Raw genomic sequence first — 15,990 nt, 5'->3', positions numbered from 1 at the left:
TTGTGAACCTACATGACAACCTCGCCCTGGGATGCGAGTGCACTGTTATAATGAAACCGAATTTATTGCTTCCCTGAGCTGCTGGCCTCTTCCCCCGACGCCCCCTCCACGGCAGCCGGCGCTGAGCCAGGGCTGAGCGTGGGGCCGGGGAGGGTTGGATGGAGCTGGCAGGACCCCGCGGTGGGTGGCCTGGGGGCAGCGTGCCCAGCGCCCGGTGGTCCCTCCCCAGGGCCACATCCAGCCCAGCACGGCGGCAGGTGGAGCAGAGGCACCCGTGGGTGCAGGAAGCCGCCCCGCTCTGTGTGCTGGGCACTCTAATTACCAGACAGCTTTAATGGAGCTGGACACGCCGTGCTGGTGCCTTATTTAGAGTCTGCCCAAGTGGCCAGTCCTGGAGTGCAAAATGCATCTAGGAATTAGCCCCAGCTGGACTAAATTGCTAATTATCATTTGCAAAGTATATTACCCTCTTTTAACACGGACAAATGAAGAAGACTCGCTCTGCATGACCTCCCCGCCACCCTCACCCCGTGACTGAGGGAGAATTGGTGAGTGCCTTGCGGTGATTGAGTTACGGAGCGGGTCGCGAGGTGTCTTTCTTCATCAGTGTGTCGTGCAGCTTGCAGCTTTGATTGCCTAATGACTAGGAGCCAGGGCAGCGATCACCCCAAGGGAGGCCGCTGTGGCTCAGTGCCGTGACTTCAGTGCCCTTGTGGTTAAGGGACGTTTACTGCCACTTTCTTGAGGGCCAATGAAGTTAGAAATCTCGGTAATTGATTTTAATCGGTGATCAGCACAAAGACTTAAATGTAAAAGAGCTCTTAACAAATAGGGCAAACACTGTGACACAGGGAAATCCACACCCGAGATGTGCTGGCACTTCGGGGTCCCCCCTCGGGGGTGCGTGGGGGTGCACACACAGAGCTGTGGGTCCCCTCGGGAGCAGCGCCAACCAGCCTGGCACTTTTTAGTCTTCAAATTTACAAAGATTTGGGTTGCAAATTCAGCGCAGCACTGCTTGCAGCCGTCGGTGGAGGGCTGGGGAGAGCCCGGGCTGGGGAGAGCTCGGCGCGGGGGTGGGCGGCAGCCTCCGCCGGAGCCGCTCGGGAGCGTCCAGCCCCGGCCGGAGCCTCGCCTCGCACGGCCGTACGGCTGTCCGAAACGTGTCTGACCACGAGTGATGGCCACACGCTGCAGATCCCTCTGTAAAACATAAATGGCCTGCTGTGAAATTATTCCTGACGCCACTGAAAATGGAAATCCTAATGACAGCACTTCAGACAGAACTGGTGCAAATCTCTGTAAGTGATTTTAATGAAACCAGCCAGGAATACAAGGGGAGCAAATCAAAGCTAGGACAACTCCTTTGTTCAAATTACACATAATTGGTATCAAAATTATGATAATGGTTGTTTGCACCATTATACTTGTGGTATATCATAGTTTCTATCACAGACCTTGGCTCTCAGAGGCTCAGACACCTGAGCTCTCAGTCCGCAATTCTGTCTTTCCACCAGAGGAAGAGAAGAAGAAACAAAAGGGCTGTTTGAGTGTGAAGAAGCTGGTTTGTGCAAAGACCCGGGTGCCGGTGTCCTGCCCCGTATTCGACACCACCGGCAAAGCGTCTGCAGGGCAGGACTGAGCTCCCCGGAGGAGCCGGGGCGCCTCTCCGGTCAGGCCCCCCCCGCGCAGTTATGAGGGTGCTGTGCTCGCCTCCATCGCGAGGGTCTGCGCTCGCTGCCGGCGGCGGAGGGGCCGGGGCGGAGGCCGGCCGGGCAGAGAGACTCCGGGGGGCTCCGGGCCAGGGCTGGGATGGCAGCGCCCCCGCGCCTGTGCCCGCTGCCTGGGGGAGCGCAGGAGACCCCTGTTCCTGCTCCTGCTGCTCAGGAGGGACCGAATGGGCGGGGCAGGACACAGTCCCAAATTCAGTAATCGGGCATTAATTAGCACCATGTAACAGCTGGATTCCTCTGGAGCTCTAAATTACATTTCTATTAGCACCAAATGGTTTCCTCTTGATCAGTGCCACCCAGGGGGGTGGCGGGGCCATGGTCGGTGGCTGGTCAGTGTTCACTGCCGCATCTCCCCGTGCACGTGCCGGTGCCCCGGTGCCCCATGCTGGGGGCATTTGGGGAGCAGCAGTGCGGTGCCTGGGGGAGGGCAGGGTCTGGCCGTGGGCTGGCGACGAGAGGATCCCCCCCTGCCCCGCTCCTGGCGACCGGCAGCCCCCCAGCTCCGTGCGACGCGATGGAGCCTGTTTGCTGCCGTTTTCCCGTGTGCCGGGTCTCTGTGCGAAGGCGCCGCCTTCCCTGTGCGCGGGCTGGAGTGGCCCTCGGGAGCGCAGCCAGAAGCACCAGTTTACTCAGGGAGGAGCAAAATCCCTGTGCTGGGATGGAGCGGAGAAAATGCAAACCGTTGTTTTCTCCTGGAAAAACTGAAATGTAATTCTTTCTCCTCTGCATGTTGCAGCCCGGTGTCGGCCCCGCGCGAGGCTCTGAGTGCCGCTGCGGCCTGGGACGGGATCGGGTTTGTCTGGCTTTGTTACTCCCTCAGCTCTCGGGCCTCAGCAATTTGTGTGCCGTTGTGTGACTGGCGAAAACCTCCTATCAGATAATTGATTCCCTTTGTTTATTTGCAATCCTTGGGAATATCCTTTCTGATACTAATTGCCTATCTGGGGCATTTGCCCAGCCAGCCCCCTGCCGTGGGTGGGTTTCTGCCCAGCCACATCCCAAACCCGCTTACGGCTGTGGAGGGGCAGGAGGGGCCAGGGGAGCCTGGGCAGACCCCTGGGTGCTGCCCCCCGGATGCTGCTGAAGGGGAGCCCGAGGGTGCTGGGCTTGCCTTCCCCCAGCAGCCGCCGGCTTCGCTGGCCTCGTGCTCTCATCACAGATTCCAGCTCTGCCACGCACCCCTGTCCCCAGGTGCCACTGACACAGAGCTGAATGGCTGTGGGTCCGAATCCCTTGGGAATGGCAGAGAGAGGCTAATTAATGCAGGCAATAAATCTGCAGAATTTAGTGGCCCGTCTGCACTCGTGTATCCTCCTGCACAGAGATAATTACATCAGATGGCTCTTAAAATAGGCGGGTTTTCCCTTACAGGAGTGTTGTGCCCGGAGCTGAAGGCGGCACGAGGGTTCACGCCGGGCTGGGGCACCTGGGACAGGCGTGTGGCTTCCAGCCGTGCGTAAGCAGCGAGAGGACGAACTTCCCGAGGAACGGCCGCTCCGCACGGCATTCCCAGCCGCTGCTGCGGCGCTCGCCGCCCCGGCCAAGGCCACTGGTGCGACCAGGGACGGAGACAGACGGACAGGCCCGTGCCCAGCGCGCGCGGACAGGACGGCAGCGGGTCAGGCGGCCGGCGGGGTGAGGGCAGTGCTGCCCGCTGCTGCGGGGCAGGGGACGGAGCAGCACAAGGGGAGCTGTTGCACGCAGGTGCAAAGTGACAGCAAGACAAAGCACACGAGCATTTCGCCCAGGCACTCTTTACGTGCTGACAGTAACTCGCCCGTGTCGGGCGCGTGTGGGGTTCCGGGCTGCGGGCGATGAGCACTGAGCCCCCCCCGGGTAGGAAGCAGGGGACGAGGCTGCTGCGCGGCGGGGTGCGGGGACACAGCACCGCTGCCCGGCTGTGGCAGAGGGAGCAGGCGGAGGGGTGGGAAGGGCCTGGGGCCGAGGGGCAGGAGGGGCTCGGGGCGCTGGGGGGGACCTGCTTCTGCACAGCAGTTGGCGCTCACCTCTCGCCTTTGCCCGCTGCTGGGCTCTGCGCAGCGGAGAGCTCGGCCTGGCATCGCCCCCTGCGAGCCCCCCCCCCCCGGCTCCGGGGCGCGGGGTGAGGTGGGCAGAGGGTGATGCGCTCCCCGCGCAGCTCCCGAGCTCGGTGAGTGCCTCGGCTTGCCCTTCAGATGCTGTCACCAGATTGCAGCGCCTCGATCCCTCCTGTCTGGCTCTAATTAATAGCGTGATAATTTGTCTCCGGTTGAGTTGGAATTTAACGCTGAATGGATCCTTGCCCCCAGTGAAAGGCTGGGTTTCATACTGATGATGACAGAACGGAATATTACTTATATAAGTGCCATGATCTTATGCTGCCTGGAGCTCTGGGTTTTCTCAGCATATGATGAATGTGAGGCATTTAAAAAATTTAGACACTATATTTTACATTATTTTCTAGAACATGGATCTCTGTGGGCTGCCTAGAAATCTATTAGCAAGAAATGTAAAGATGCTTAAAGGGATTTACTCAGATTAGCTGCCTTTATGTAGTCAAGGATCTTTTATGTGATTACCTTAAAAGCTAAAGAGCTGCTGCAAAACATTTATAGTACAGAGATCCTGAAGCAAAGAGGACACATCTGACAGAAAAATTAAGCCGTTGAAAACAAATGCGTAGCTCTGCTTGCTTGTATTTTCAGACAAACAACATAGACGGCAAAAGGCATTAATACACAGAGTCTTTTCCTTTTGCAGCCCATGATACAGGGCTGTGCAGCTTTGGTCATGAGGTTTATGGGGAAGCTTTACATTAGCTTTTCTTTTCGCTGCAATTTCTACCGGTTAGCAGCGAGGAGGTGGCGCAGGCCCTTGCCTGGGCCCCGGGACCGGCCGGCGCGGCAGCTTGGCGAGGTGCTGAAGGTGCTGGGTGCGGGTCCTGCGGGCAGCTCCAACTGCACCGCTCTGCTGGGGCAGAATTTACTTAATGCCACGTACATCTGTGCTGTGGTGCTGCTGCCTGCTCGGCTCTGACTCCGGCCTCGTCACAGCAGAAGAAGCAAAACTCATCCGGGCGCATGTTTTTGTGACATGCCCAAAACAGCATGAAATGGCACAAATCCCTGGTTTTCCGTTGTATGAAAATCCTTTAAAGTGTGGAAGAAGAAGGAGAGGTGGAAGAGCTTCCGTGAGGTTTCTGCCTGCTCCTTCTTTCTTCAAGGGCAGCTCTCACAGCCACATACCAAGGCCCGCATCCTCCTGGCTCCTTTGTCCTTTCGCATAAAAAGTCACTTGTCAGCAAAAGAAACAAAGTTTTGTTTTTCAGTCCAGATCTGGCTGTCCTCCCACTGAGACTTTCAACTCTTTATCTCAGGAATTGATGGTCTCAGATTCTGATCCTCTTTCCTTGGTGTTTGTATTGATTTTTTTTTTTTTTCCAGGAGGGTTATTTTCACTGTGGTTTCAAAACTATCCTTCTGTCTCCACTTACAGCAGGTAATAGCTCAGCTCGGCGAATTACACATTTCCTGGGCCGTGCTGGGCCCAGCTCTTTGCAGAAGTTCCCCCGGCAATCTGGAGCCTGGACAACCAGCCGTCTTTGCTTTCCCACTGCTGTCTCTGCAGGCTCATCCCGTGGTTTGGTGGCCCTGGGGAGTCGGGCGGGGGACTGAGCGCTGGCCGTGAGTGACAGAGGTGACCGGACAACCCGGGTGTGTTCCTCCTCCTCCGCTTAGGGAGGCTGGCCCCTGGCCCCGCTGCTCCAGGAGATGAGGGCCGGTGTGCTGTGGGGCCGGGGCCCCGGCACCGCCCTGGCTGCACCGCAGCCCGTCTCCGGGCTCAGCGGCCCTGCCCTGGCCATCACCTGTACCTGGTAGGAATAAATCCAATAGCCTCAAATTAAAAGGCTGCTCTGCTTCCTTCACCCCAGCAATGGCTTTCAGTCTTCCAGTCTTGCCAAAGAAAAATTTATGAGATCGTTTCCCCAAAACAACATGATACTTCAAAATCGTAATTAAAATACCTCTGGCTGTTCTCATATTAAGCTTTTATAAGTGCTTGAAATAATATTTCAGATAAATGGAAAAGCTTTGTACTCTATTAGCATGACATAGCCTTCTTCTAATGAAACACATCTCTTAACATCAAATCCTCAATATACATTGAAAATACTCTTCCCTGTTTGGTTCTTCAGTGACATGAATGCGTATACCTCCCGCGGGGCTCGGTGGTGAATGGAGCTATCCCAGGGGTTTGTATCGCTTTGCTTCACAACATTAATACCTTCCAACGTACCAGCAGCAAGCTCCCGTGTATGAATACTAAATGGGAGCCTGTTGTGCCCCAGAGACTGGTAAGTGAGATCCCATATATTACACCATGTGAGCTGTGTGTCATATTAGAGCAATCTAGTTTTAAAGGGCATCTTTCAAGCACAAACTAGCTTTTTCCCACACTTGACTGATCACACAAATAACTGTGATTAAAGGTCAAGTGCCTGGGTTTTTCTATTTTACTCCTTAAAAATTTATATGCGAAAGAAAACCTAGAAGTTAACATAGCATGAAATTGTTATGTAGTTATGAGCCTTTAACAACAACTAAATATCACTTTTCTTCCTCGGTGGCTTGAAAGATCTCCAGTAATAATGGGTCACTTCTTCTGGTTTCCACTGGAGGAAGATTATAAATACACCCTGTCTTTTGCTTCCCTGCCCTGTAATGTGATGGAGGGAGAGTTTTAATCACATGAACTTGTGGTCCCGGTCACCAGGACTGTACGCCGGGCTCGCCCGGGCGCGCTGGCCAGGCTGGAAGCGCTGGTGCGCTGCGGCAGCACCGCAGCAAAGCACCGGCCAGGCTGAGCTCTCCCAGCCACAAAGAGCATTGATAAATGGACAGGGATTTTCTGGCTGGTCAAGTTAACACAGAGAAAAGGTAGTGGCCGTGTTTCAAGAGGGACTGGGAAATAGAGGGGGAGCTGGAAACCCCGCAGCTTCAGGCGTGCGGTGGGGCTGTCTGCGTCCCCTTATGGGTCTCCCCGGATCTGCCAGGTTACAGCAAATGTGGCAGCTGAACAGCAGTTTTTGGGGCTGAGCTGGAATATGGGGGGCTGGTGCCCTGGGGTGGGAGCGCTGGAAGACATGGAGAGCAAGTAGAAATATGAGAGGTATATATTGTCAAATCCAATTGTGAATACTCATCATGCTTGAAAAATGTTCCCTCCATTTCTGTGGAATGGTCACAGCAGCAGCATCTTCCTCTGAGCTGGCCAAGAGCCCGAGCTTTCCAACAGATCTACACTCAGATGCAGTGCCTTCCAAACCTCTCAAAAGCAAACATGCCTTAGGTGTTAAAAAAAAAGCTTGGAAAGGCAAGATGCCTGTGGAACAGGTTAAAGAAACATTGTGCTTGGAGTTTTGAGCTGGTACCTGGGTTGCTCAGGAGTCCTGATCCTGCAGGTACTTTCAGATATGGTGAAATGTGTTCACATGGGTGGTCTTACTGACTTCAGGAAGAGAGAACTTAGAAGCTGAGGCATGAGGCAAATGAACTGCAATTACCATGTCTAATTATTCTCATTATGCAATGTGCAAATCTGAGTCTGGCAGCAGGCTTCAGCAGGATACCTGCTCCAGCAAACTTCTGCAAGTGTGAGGCACTGCCGTCCAGGTTCTAGTGCCTAACGCTCTCCGATGCTTATGTGCAGCGTGTTTGTGCAGACACACGATGCTGCAGCGCCGTGCCCTCCGCCAGCTTTCGCATGGGCACGTTCGCCGGGCTGCTGCCGCCCAGCAGCCCTCCCTGCCCCGCTCATTTCTCACGGGGGTTTTGGTTTAGCTGCCAGCACCATTCAGCCCTCAGCTCTCCGTGTCTGGACACAACTCTGGGTGCTCCTCATGCCTGACGAGCCAGCATCCTGCACCGGGGGGGCATCTGTGGCAGCGGGGATCCAGCAGCGACGGCAAGGGCTGAGGGTGCCCCTCTGCGGGGTGTGGGGTGCGCTCTGAGCACCCACCACTGCAAACAGGGGCCGTGCATGGGGTGCCATAGCCCAGCCAGGCTGTGTCAGATGGAGACTCAGTATTTTTATTCCAGACTTGCAATGTTTTACATTTGACAGCACATAATCACACCGGAGGGAACATCCCACAGGAACAAGTGTTGCTACATAAGCAAGCTTTGGCGTCACGGTATCAGCCATCAGGTGGGAAACTGATGGGCGTTCAGCCTGACTAAATTTTGCAGGGACCTGCAACACCTACAATTAGCAATAATCAAACCTTGCTGATTTCCTCCCCCGGTGCAGGAGGCTGTGGGCCCAGCAGCACACACCTCGCCCGCAGCGAGCCGGGAGCTGCCTCCCCCAGCCCGGGCAGCCTCCCCGCAGCCTCCCCGTGCCATTGCTGCTGCCGCAGTGCTGCCCTGGGTTCAGGGCAGCCAGGACCTGCCCGGCCTGGGCTCCCTTCTCCTGGGGTTCCTTTCTGGCCACTCTGACTTCTACAGTGGCTGCAAGACCCTGAGACGAAGCTGGGAATCAAATTTCAGCCCTGAAAGGCAGAACTGAGGGACTGACACAAAACCGGCATTGTTGGCAGTCAAGGGCAGTTGGGAACCTGCCCCGCTGCTCTCCTGGGCCCTGCAGTGCAGAAATAAGGCTCTGACTTGCCTCTGACAGCCCGTTAGTGGCAGCAGGGAGCAAATATCATCTGCTGGGGGGGGGGGCACAGCACTGCTAACTATGGCTGTGACCACAAGGCTGTGGCGTCTCAGCATTGGCAGGGGCTGGCGGTACCTGGCAGTGCTTTGGCTCCCCTGGGGACAGCAGTCCCTACCCTCAGCAGGGGCACCAGGCGGCCCAAAGCTCAGCCCCGCTGCGCTCGGCCCCTTCCCGCAGGTGCCCCACGGCTCGCAGCTGCTCGGGGACCAGCCCACAGCTGCCATCAGTAGGCTTCAGAGTGAACGGCGCCGCGGTGCCCGCCTTCGCCCCGCCCCTTCTCGCCGAGCGCCCCGGCAGCCGCTGCGGATTGGCTGCGCGGGCCGGGGGCGGGGCGCGGCGGCCGGAGCGCGGCGGCGGCGCGGGGCGCGCGGAGTCGGTAGCGCCATGGCGACGGCGCGCGGCGGCGGCGGCTTCCCCGGGGCGCTGCTGCTGCTGCCGGTGCTGCTGCCGCTGGTGTCGGTGCTCCTGCCGGTGCTGCCCCGCGCCGCCGCCGAGCAGGGTGAGCCGGGACCGACACCGGGACCGACACCGGGACCGACACCGGGCGGAGCGGCGCGGGCGCGGCTCCCGCTGCGCCGGCACTCCTGGCCGAGCCGTGTCCCCGGTGCTCCGGCACCACCGGCCGCGCCGCGCCGCGCCCGCCCCCCGTGCCCGGCGGCCTCGGCGCTCGGTGCCGCCGCACCGGCTCCGGCCACGGTCGCTCCGCTCCGCGGCGCGTTGCGGTGCCCGGCGCGGCTCGGTGGCGGGGCCGGGTGCGCTTCCCCTTCCTCCCCCCGGGGTGGCCGGGGCGCGGCGGCGGCTCCGTGGGGCGGGTGTGCCGTCGGTCTCAGGGGAGCGGGGACCCGCGGGAGGAGTGGGACGGGGGGTCCCGGGGCTCGGGGGCTCGGCCGTCCCGGTCCCCACGATCTCCAGGGGCGCTGGGAGGGACGAGCTCCGGCGGCGGCCGCTGCCCGCGCAGCGCTGCCGGTACCGGGCGGCTGCAGCGGTTCTGGGGGGGCAGCGCTGAGCCCCGCTGCGGGTGCGGGAGGGCCGCGACGCGGGGAGATGGATCGAGCCCCGAAGGTCTGTGGGCGCAGGGGCTGCGGTGCCGCGGACAGCCCGGCCGCGCCGCGCCGCCGGGAAGCGCGTCCCGGAGCGCTCGCCTGTGCCACGGGCGCTCCCACGGGTTGTCCCGTGTCTCGAAGCTGGGGGCGAGACACAACTTACCAGCCGGGGAGAGCTTCTGTCGGAAGGGTGGCTAAACTGTGAATCTGGGGGAAACGTCTCCTCCTGCCAAACGGAGAATGAATGAGCTGAAGAAGGATGGCACGCTGTCTTTCAAGGAAATCCCTGTTTCGAAGCTGCCCGGGTACCTTTCAGTTCCAGGCGATGCGGATGCTACGGGCGTGGTGCAGCCGCGGCACCGGCTGGTGGTGTCGAGGGCTGGTCCGGCAGAGTCCCTTGGGAAGGCCCGCAGCCTTCCCGGGGGGAGCAGCCTCGTTAGGTTGGGGTGCTCGTGGCACAGCCGTGGGGGTGCGCAGCCTGGAGCTCAGCAGCTTGAGCCCTGCGCGGTGGCTGGTGGAGCTGGGGCAGGAGCTGCTCGCGGCGCCCTGGGACCCGACCGGCCGCTCAGGCAGGCGTGCGGGGAGGGATGCGCGGCGCTGAGCTCCCCAGCGGGCCGGCCGGGGGATCTGCCGGCATTGCCTGCGTTCGCGAGTTTGCTTTCTCACGCGTTGTCTTCCCTGCAGTTGTCCTGCTGGACTCGAAGGAATCGCAAGCAGAGCTGGGCTGGACCTCGCACCCATCGAATGGGGTAAGTGCAGCGGCGGGACTGTCCCTCTGCTCTGCCGTTTGGCGCTCAGCAGCGTTTGAACTCCGCACGTGGGGCTGGTGGCGGGGGCTGGCAGCCACGGGGTCCCCTCCGGCCGAGGGTGTGTGGGCAGCTGGGTGGCACGAGCTGTGGCGTTGACCAGCGCTGGGCAGCCTGGGGAGCAGAGCGAGAAGGGAGGCGTTGGTTATGTGAGCGGCACAACCAACGTGGAACAGCCCCTCAAAGCGAATTTTACACTTCTGTGATAGCAAATAGACCCCAGCCAGGTAAGGCTTTGTATTGCAGCTTGCATGCCAGTGCGAGCTCCTGAGGGCCAAGTCAGCTCTTGGAGGAGGGCTGGGGTGGGGTCGCCAGGAGCTCTGCATCTCAAGAGTTGTGTTCCTTGATGCTTTGGGTTTATTTTCCAGAATGGAAATAAAGCGTTCAGAAGGAATAGTGATAGATCCCGGAGTCATCTGCATTGCCCAGCTGTTAGTCTGCAGAAGAAACTCTGTTTTGGGTACATTTGGCAATCTTGCGTAAATTTACCCCCAGAAAGAATTGCTTTGGGAAGTTGCCAGGTCATCCTTAAGGCTGTGAGGGTTGAATCATCATTTCAGTAATCGGAATCTCTGCTGGTAACTTTGGGGAAATACTGTTCCACTTGTAGTTGGAGGATTTGTCCTGTTCCAGCTAAAAAACTCCTGACAGAGAAGCTGCTGCTGCTCTTCACAAAGATGTTTGCCCTTGTGTGATGTTGTGACTGGTGTTGCAGCTCCTTGGCCATCTTCGACTTCTCTGGGTAGCCCAGCCCCATCTGGCATTGCGCTGTGGGATAATGCTGTGCAGATACACCTTCCCAGGGACAGAAAATTCAAGGCATGTGTTGGAGATAAGGGCTCTGGCTTCTCAGCAGATGATGTGTCCAGATTCATATTGGTCTTTGTTTTAGAAGATCTGATGCCAGTGCTCTCACGTTGTGTCTCTGTGCTTGCACCTCTGCAAAGAGCTCAGGTGTTAGGTGGTCCAGCAGCACGGCTGTGTTACCACGGCTTGTGGTTGTGGTGGGCTAAGGACTTTTAGTGCCTATGATATATATGGTAGGTGGAGAGGCTTGTGGTGGTGATGTTTATACTGATGGGTGTGTTTCTGCCAGGGCGGCTGGCTCTTGCTCATGGCAGCTCCTGAGCTGTTACAGCCCGTTGTGTTCTTTCCCCAGTGGGAAGAAATCAGCGGCGTGGATGAGGATTACAAGCCAATACGCACGTACCAGGTCTGCAACGTCATGGAGCCAAACCAGAACAACTGGCTGCAGACGGGCTGGATTGCCAGGCGCGACGGCCAGCGGATCTTCATTGAGCTGAAATTCACCCTGCGGGACTGCAACAGCATCCCTGGTGTGACAGGCACCTGCAAGGAGACTTTCAATCTGTACTACGTCGAGTCTGACACTGACCTGGGCCGTAGTGTCCGTGAGAGCAAGCACACCAAGATCGACACCATTGCTGCTGACGAGAGCTTCACACAGGGGGACCTGGGTGAGCGTAAGATGAAGCTGAACACTGAGCTGAGGGAGATCGGGCACCTGAGCAAGAGAGGCTTCCACCTGGGCTTCCAGGACGTGGGTGCCTGTGTGGCGCTGGTCTCTGTGAGGGTCTATTACAAGAAGTGCCTGGCCACCGTGCAGAACCTGGCCGTGTTTCCGGACACGGTGGCAGAGACAGCCTTCGCGACTTTGGTGGAAGTTAAGGGCACTTGTGTCGCTCACGCTGAAGTGGACGTGGATAATCCCCCCCGGATGCACTGCAGCGCGGAGGGCGAGTGGCTGGTCCCCATTGGGAAGTGCACGTGTGGTCCCGGCTTCGAGGAGAAGGACGGGGGATGCAGAGGTAAAAGTGGCAGTTGATATCCTCTAGCAGTTTTTGTTGGTGTCAGTCTGTGTTGCTGCCAGACTGCTCCAGTCTGCCCGGTACCTGAGCACAGCTCAGACAACTGGAATTGCCTTTTGTCAGCAATATGATTCTTGTAGTTGATAGCAGCTCCCCAGCTAACAGCCAGACCTTAATTTGAAGGGTGGCAATTGGGTAAATGGGGCGCATTGCTGGTAGCTGCTCTGCAGCACAGTGTTGGCTGGGCACAAGTGCCAAAGCTGTGAATACCACCAGGCATTTTCCACAGCTTTATCTGTAACTATAAAATTACTCTAGAACATTAATATCCCCATTGTCATGCTTTAGACACAACTTAATTCGGTGACTTTACAGCTTGCAAGGTTGTGTTTAATGACTGCTGTAAAAGTGGGTATAACCTCTACCTTAACGGGTGTCCCTCTAATGACCCTGGTGCTGTCACTGCTCTATCTCGCGTTCAAAGGCAGGCGAGAGCCGGGCGCGGGCTCAGCGCTGAGTGCGGGATCCCGGCTGCCACACTCCTCCTCTCGCAGAGTGCGAGCTGGAAGGAGAGAGGTGCCAGGCGATGCCTCCCCCCGGGCACCGTCCCGCTCAGGACCTCGTCCCAGCTCAGCGTGGCCTCGGGAGCCTCGGCAGCGGTGCGGGGCGAGCGGGGCTGCTCTGCGTGCGGTGCAGGGGTGCACCTCCTGCCCCGGGAGCGGCCACCGCTCTGACCGTCAGCACCAGCGGCTCTTTGAAAGGTGTAACTGGCTGCCCGTCGTTAACGGGCAGCGTAATTAACGGGCAGCATGCGCGGCTGCCCTGTTAGCAGAGCTCCTCCGGGGCAGGGAGAGGTCAGGCCGCCAGCGGGGACGTGTGAGAGGAGATGCTTTCTTCAGTAAGGTGTGCCTGGAAAGACTGTTTGCTGCTGTGCCTGGTGTCCAGGTGATCCCGTGGAGCTCTCCCTTTTCACCTGGTAGAAAATAGATTGAGAAGAAAATAGACAAAGTCTCAAACAGTTCCCCCGTGTTTGAGGTGTATGATACAGTAGGAGAGTGAGCTTCCCCTGAGGATCAGGTCTGCCCTTCAGGACCTACCTGAGGCTTTTCAGATTTGAATTGTGCCACCTGTGCCGCCTTCCTCCAGGAGGTGGGAAGCCTTTCCTGGTGCTCTGGGTAGTGGCTATTCACTTGGTGCTCTCCTTAAGAAGACCTTATTAAAACTATCGAATTGAAATCTCACTGCTGTTCATTGCTTCAGTGGCTGCATGGCAGCTTGCCATGCTTTCCCCATCTGTTTGGAGTGGGAATTTACATAGCAAGTCCCAGAAGGCTTTTGCTAATGTTTCAGATTTCTCTATGTTGAGTTTAAATAATTCATATTCTCTAAGGAAAAATATTTGAAGTGATTTAATGGACATAATTAAGTTTTTCCCCCCTCTCACAGAAAGCAGGTCATTAGTCACTCTCTGTGGAGCAGCGTCTGATGTCTGGTCAAATATCAGAAAATAGTTTTTAAGGGTTGAGTTTTTGGTTTGTTTTAGAGCCCTGCATTAGCATAGTGCTAAGTGAATAACTTTAAAAGATTTCTCATAAAAGCATACAGGGCTGTGGAAATTCTTCAACAAGGACAAAAGCCCTTGAGCTGGAGGCAGGTAGATACGGTGAGAGTTGGGGGATGTTAAAGCAGCCAGGTGATGGCACAGCAAATCTGGCTCCACTGCCGGGGTCCCATGGAGGCGCCTTTGGAGGGCTCAGCGGGTACGAGTCCGCTCGATCCTCCTCCCAGCGAAACTTCTTGGCCACAGTTTCTCTTGCAGCTCTTGGGGCCGTGGGAGGTTGGACCCTGTGTTTGTTGAAGGTCTGGCTTTGGGGCACAGGGGCAGCCGGGGGGCTGACCCCCCTCCTGCTGCCAGGGGTGCCTGGCGGTTCTCCAGGCTGCCTTGGGTGCAGCTTCGCAGCTCCTGGCCCTCTCCCTTATCCTTCAGTCTTCCCCAGGGACTTTCTGGCTGTGCCTGCGGCTTGGGACGTGCTGGTGTCTGACATTAGTCGCCTGCTCACCCCTCTGACTGCTGGGGTGGCTGCGTGTGGGTGCTCCCGCGGGGCCCGCCCGCCGGCCGGGGCCGGGCTGGTGCTTAGGGCCAAGCGTCTGGTGCAGCTTCGTGGGTTCTAAATCGAAAGGAGGTTGGATGGCAGAAGCGAAGGAGAAGTTTTCCCTGTGCCACCTCACGGCTGGGCACTGCTCTGCCCTCGTGCTCTGGCGCCGCAGCACGCCACGGTGTCCCCCGGGGCTGCGCGCGCCGGGCAGAGGGGCTGTGTGAGGGTCCCGGCCGGGGCGGGGGGCACGGGGGGTCTTGGTGCTGCCGGCACCCTTGGCGTGGGGCTGGGGCCCGTGGGTGCGGGAGCTGCGGGCTCCTCTGCGGAAAGAACGAGCTCCATTTCCCGCTGAACCGGGGAAGCTGTTTGAACTAAATCACAAAGCTAGTACCCCCGTAACCGTGATTTAAGTGCTGAAATCATCCTGCTGCTGAGGGAACATTTGTATCCTCACAGTGAAATTAGGAGAGATTTAGAAAGCCTAATAGGATTTATGGCACTGCTAATTAATGCTGCGAGAAAGCTGAGCCTTTTTACTGTCCATCTTTCTATATCACACCACTTCTCTGAAGAAGCCCCAGCGTACCCAACAGCCTTCCATGGGTTTGCACATTTCTGATGAATCATTTTGGTGATTGTTGAAATGCAGCCATCTCTAGGGTGGAACCGAGCAGCTTTAGCATCTGTTTAACATCTATTCTCAAATAAGAGCTGAGGTTCTGTCACTGTAAATACATTTAGACTGCTTTTCTTGTCTAATATATATCTATAGCCAGATGCTGGTCTGTGCTTACTCTGATCTTAAAACCTATTTACAGCAGATGCACGGCAGGCAAGGGAGAAGTCCTGTTGCACTGTGGATGATCACCTGTCCAGCCCTATTTTGTTTTCGGTAGGCTTCTCAGCGCTGATGTCTTTTTACCCTTAATTTTACCAGGCATGAACTGTGGCCCCTTCATGCCATTTACTTTGTGGTGCATTGCAAGAGCTTTTGTGTAAATGCAACTGTGATGCGGAGGATCTGCCTGACATTTGCTGTAAAGTTGTCTCTTTCTGCTTCATCTTTTCCATCCAATCCCTTGTAATATCTGCAAGGAGAATTTCAACAAAGCCCAAGGTTAATATTTACCAGCCAGATTTGCTGCAAATGAGACAACTTCAACCAGACGTTGAATTAATATGATGGAGACCAATTTCCAAAAATAGCTGTCCGCCACTCTTCTTTGACAGAAACGTAAATTTGCGCTGTAGCTAAGTTTCCTTCTCAATTTATTTCCCTCCGCTTCTGACAGCAGCAGTGGGAGCCGGCTCTGCGCTGCCGTCGTGCCGGGGAGATGCCCCCGCTCTGCTCCCCCTGACCGGCGCAGCCCGGCACCGCGCTCGTCCCGGTAGAGGATGGGCTAATTAGCGGGCTGTATCGCTTGCCTACGCAGGGTTGACACAACTTAAACCAGTTTTAGGGAGGAAATAGCGTCTAGTGCTTTGTCAGGGTTTTTAAACAATGTTTTAAGGTGAATTTGGTGTGGGTGGCCAGGCCAGGTTTGGCACCCCCAGCGCTCTGGGCCGGGTGCGGGCACCCTGGCCGGTGCTGCTTCTGTTTCATGGTCCAGCTGAACATGTGCGTGTATTTCTCTTCCCTTGCAATAGGCAGTGAGTGGTGCCGCTTTTCAGGGAAGGAAATCCTTGCACAAGATCAGTGACTTGCTGTTTGTGCCAGCCCGAGGGCATGAGGAGCGGCTGCTGATGTCCACAGTGTTCCCTTGAAAAGGGGAATAATAGGAATT

The 15,990-nt window shown here is 57.0% G+C and overlaps 1 protein-coding gene and 1 long non-coding RNA gene across 2 annotated transcripts in view; both read left to right on the top strand.

Moving 5' to 3' along the window:
- The window catches only part of LOC116964501, a 31,746-nt gene extending 25,859 nt beyond the window's left edge, over positions 1-5,887 (top strand). The window contains exons 2-4 of the long non-coding RNA XR_006165447.1: positions 3,105-3,368; positions 5,156-5,210; positions 5,340-5,887. This is a non-coding gene — a long non-coding RNA (uncharacterized LOC116964501). The remainder of the gene's footprint in view (positions 1-3,104; positions 3,369-5,155; positions 5,211-5,339) is intronic.
- A 2,929-nt stretch (positions 5,888-8,816) lies between these two features.
- Positions 8,817-15,990, top strand: part of EPHA10 (EPH receptor A10) — a 41,511-nt gene continuing 34,337 nt past the window's right edge. Inside the window, exons 1-3 of the mRNA XM_033004364.2 lie at positions 8,817-8,931; positions 10,160-10,224; positions 11,441-12,110. Coding sequence (XP_032860255.2) covers positions 8,817-8,931; positions 10,160-10,224; positions 11,441-12,110 — 850 coding nt within the window. The remainder of the gene's footprint in view (positions 8,932-10,159; positions 10,225-11,440; positions 12,111-15,990) is intronic.

This window comes from Tyto alba, unplaced genomic scaffold, assembly GCF_018691265.1.
Source record: "Tyto alba isolate M040663 unplaced genomic scaffold, T.alba_DEE_v4.0 Super-Scaffold_20, whole genome shotgun sequence".
Taxonomy (NCBI): domain Eukaryota; kingdom Metazoa; phylum Chordata; class Aves; order Strigiformes; family Tytonidae; genus Tyto; species Tyto alba.
The sequence above is the reverse complement of the archived record's forward strand: the minus strand, read 5'-3'. Positions and strand labels throughout refer to the sequence as shown.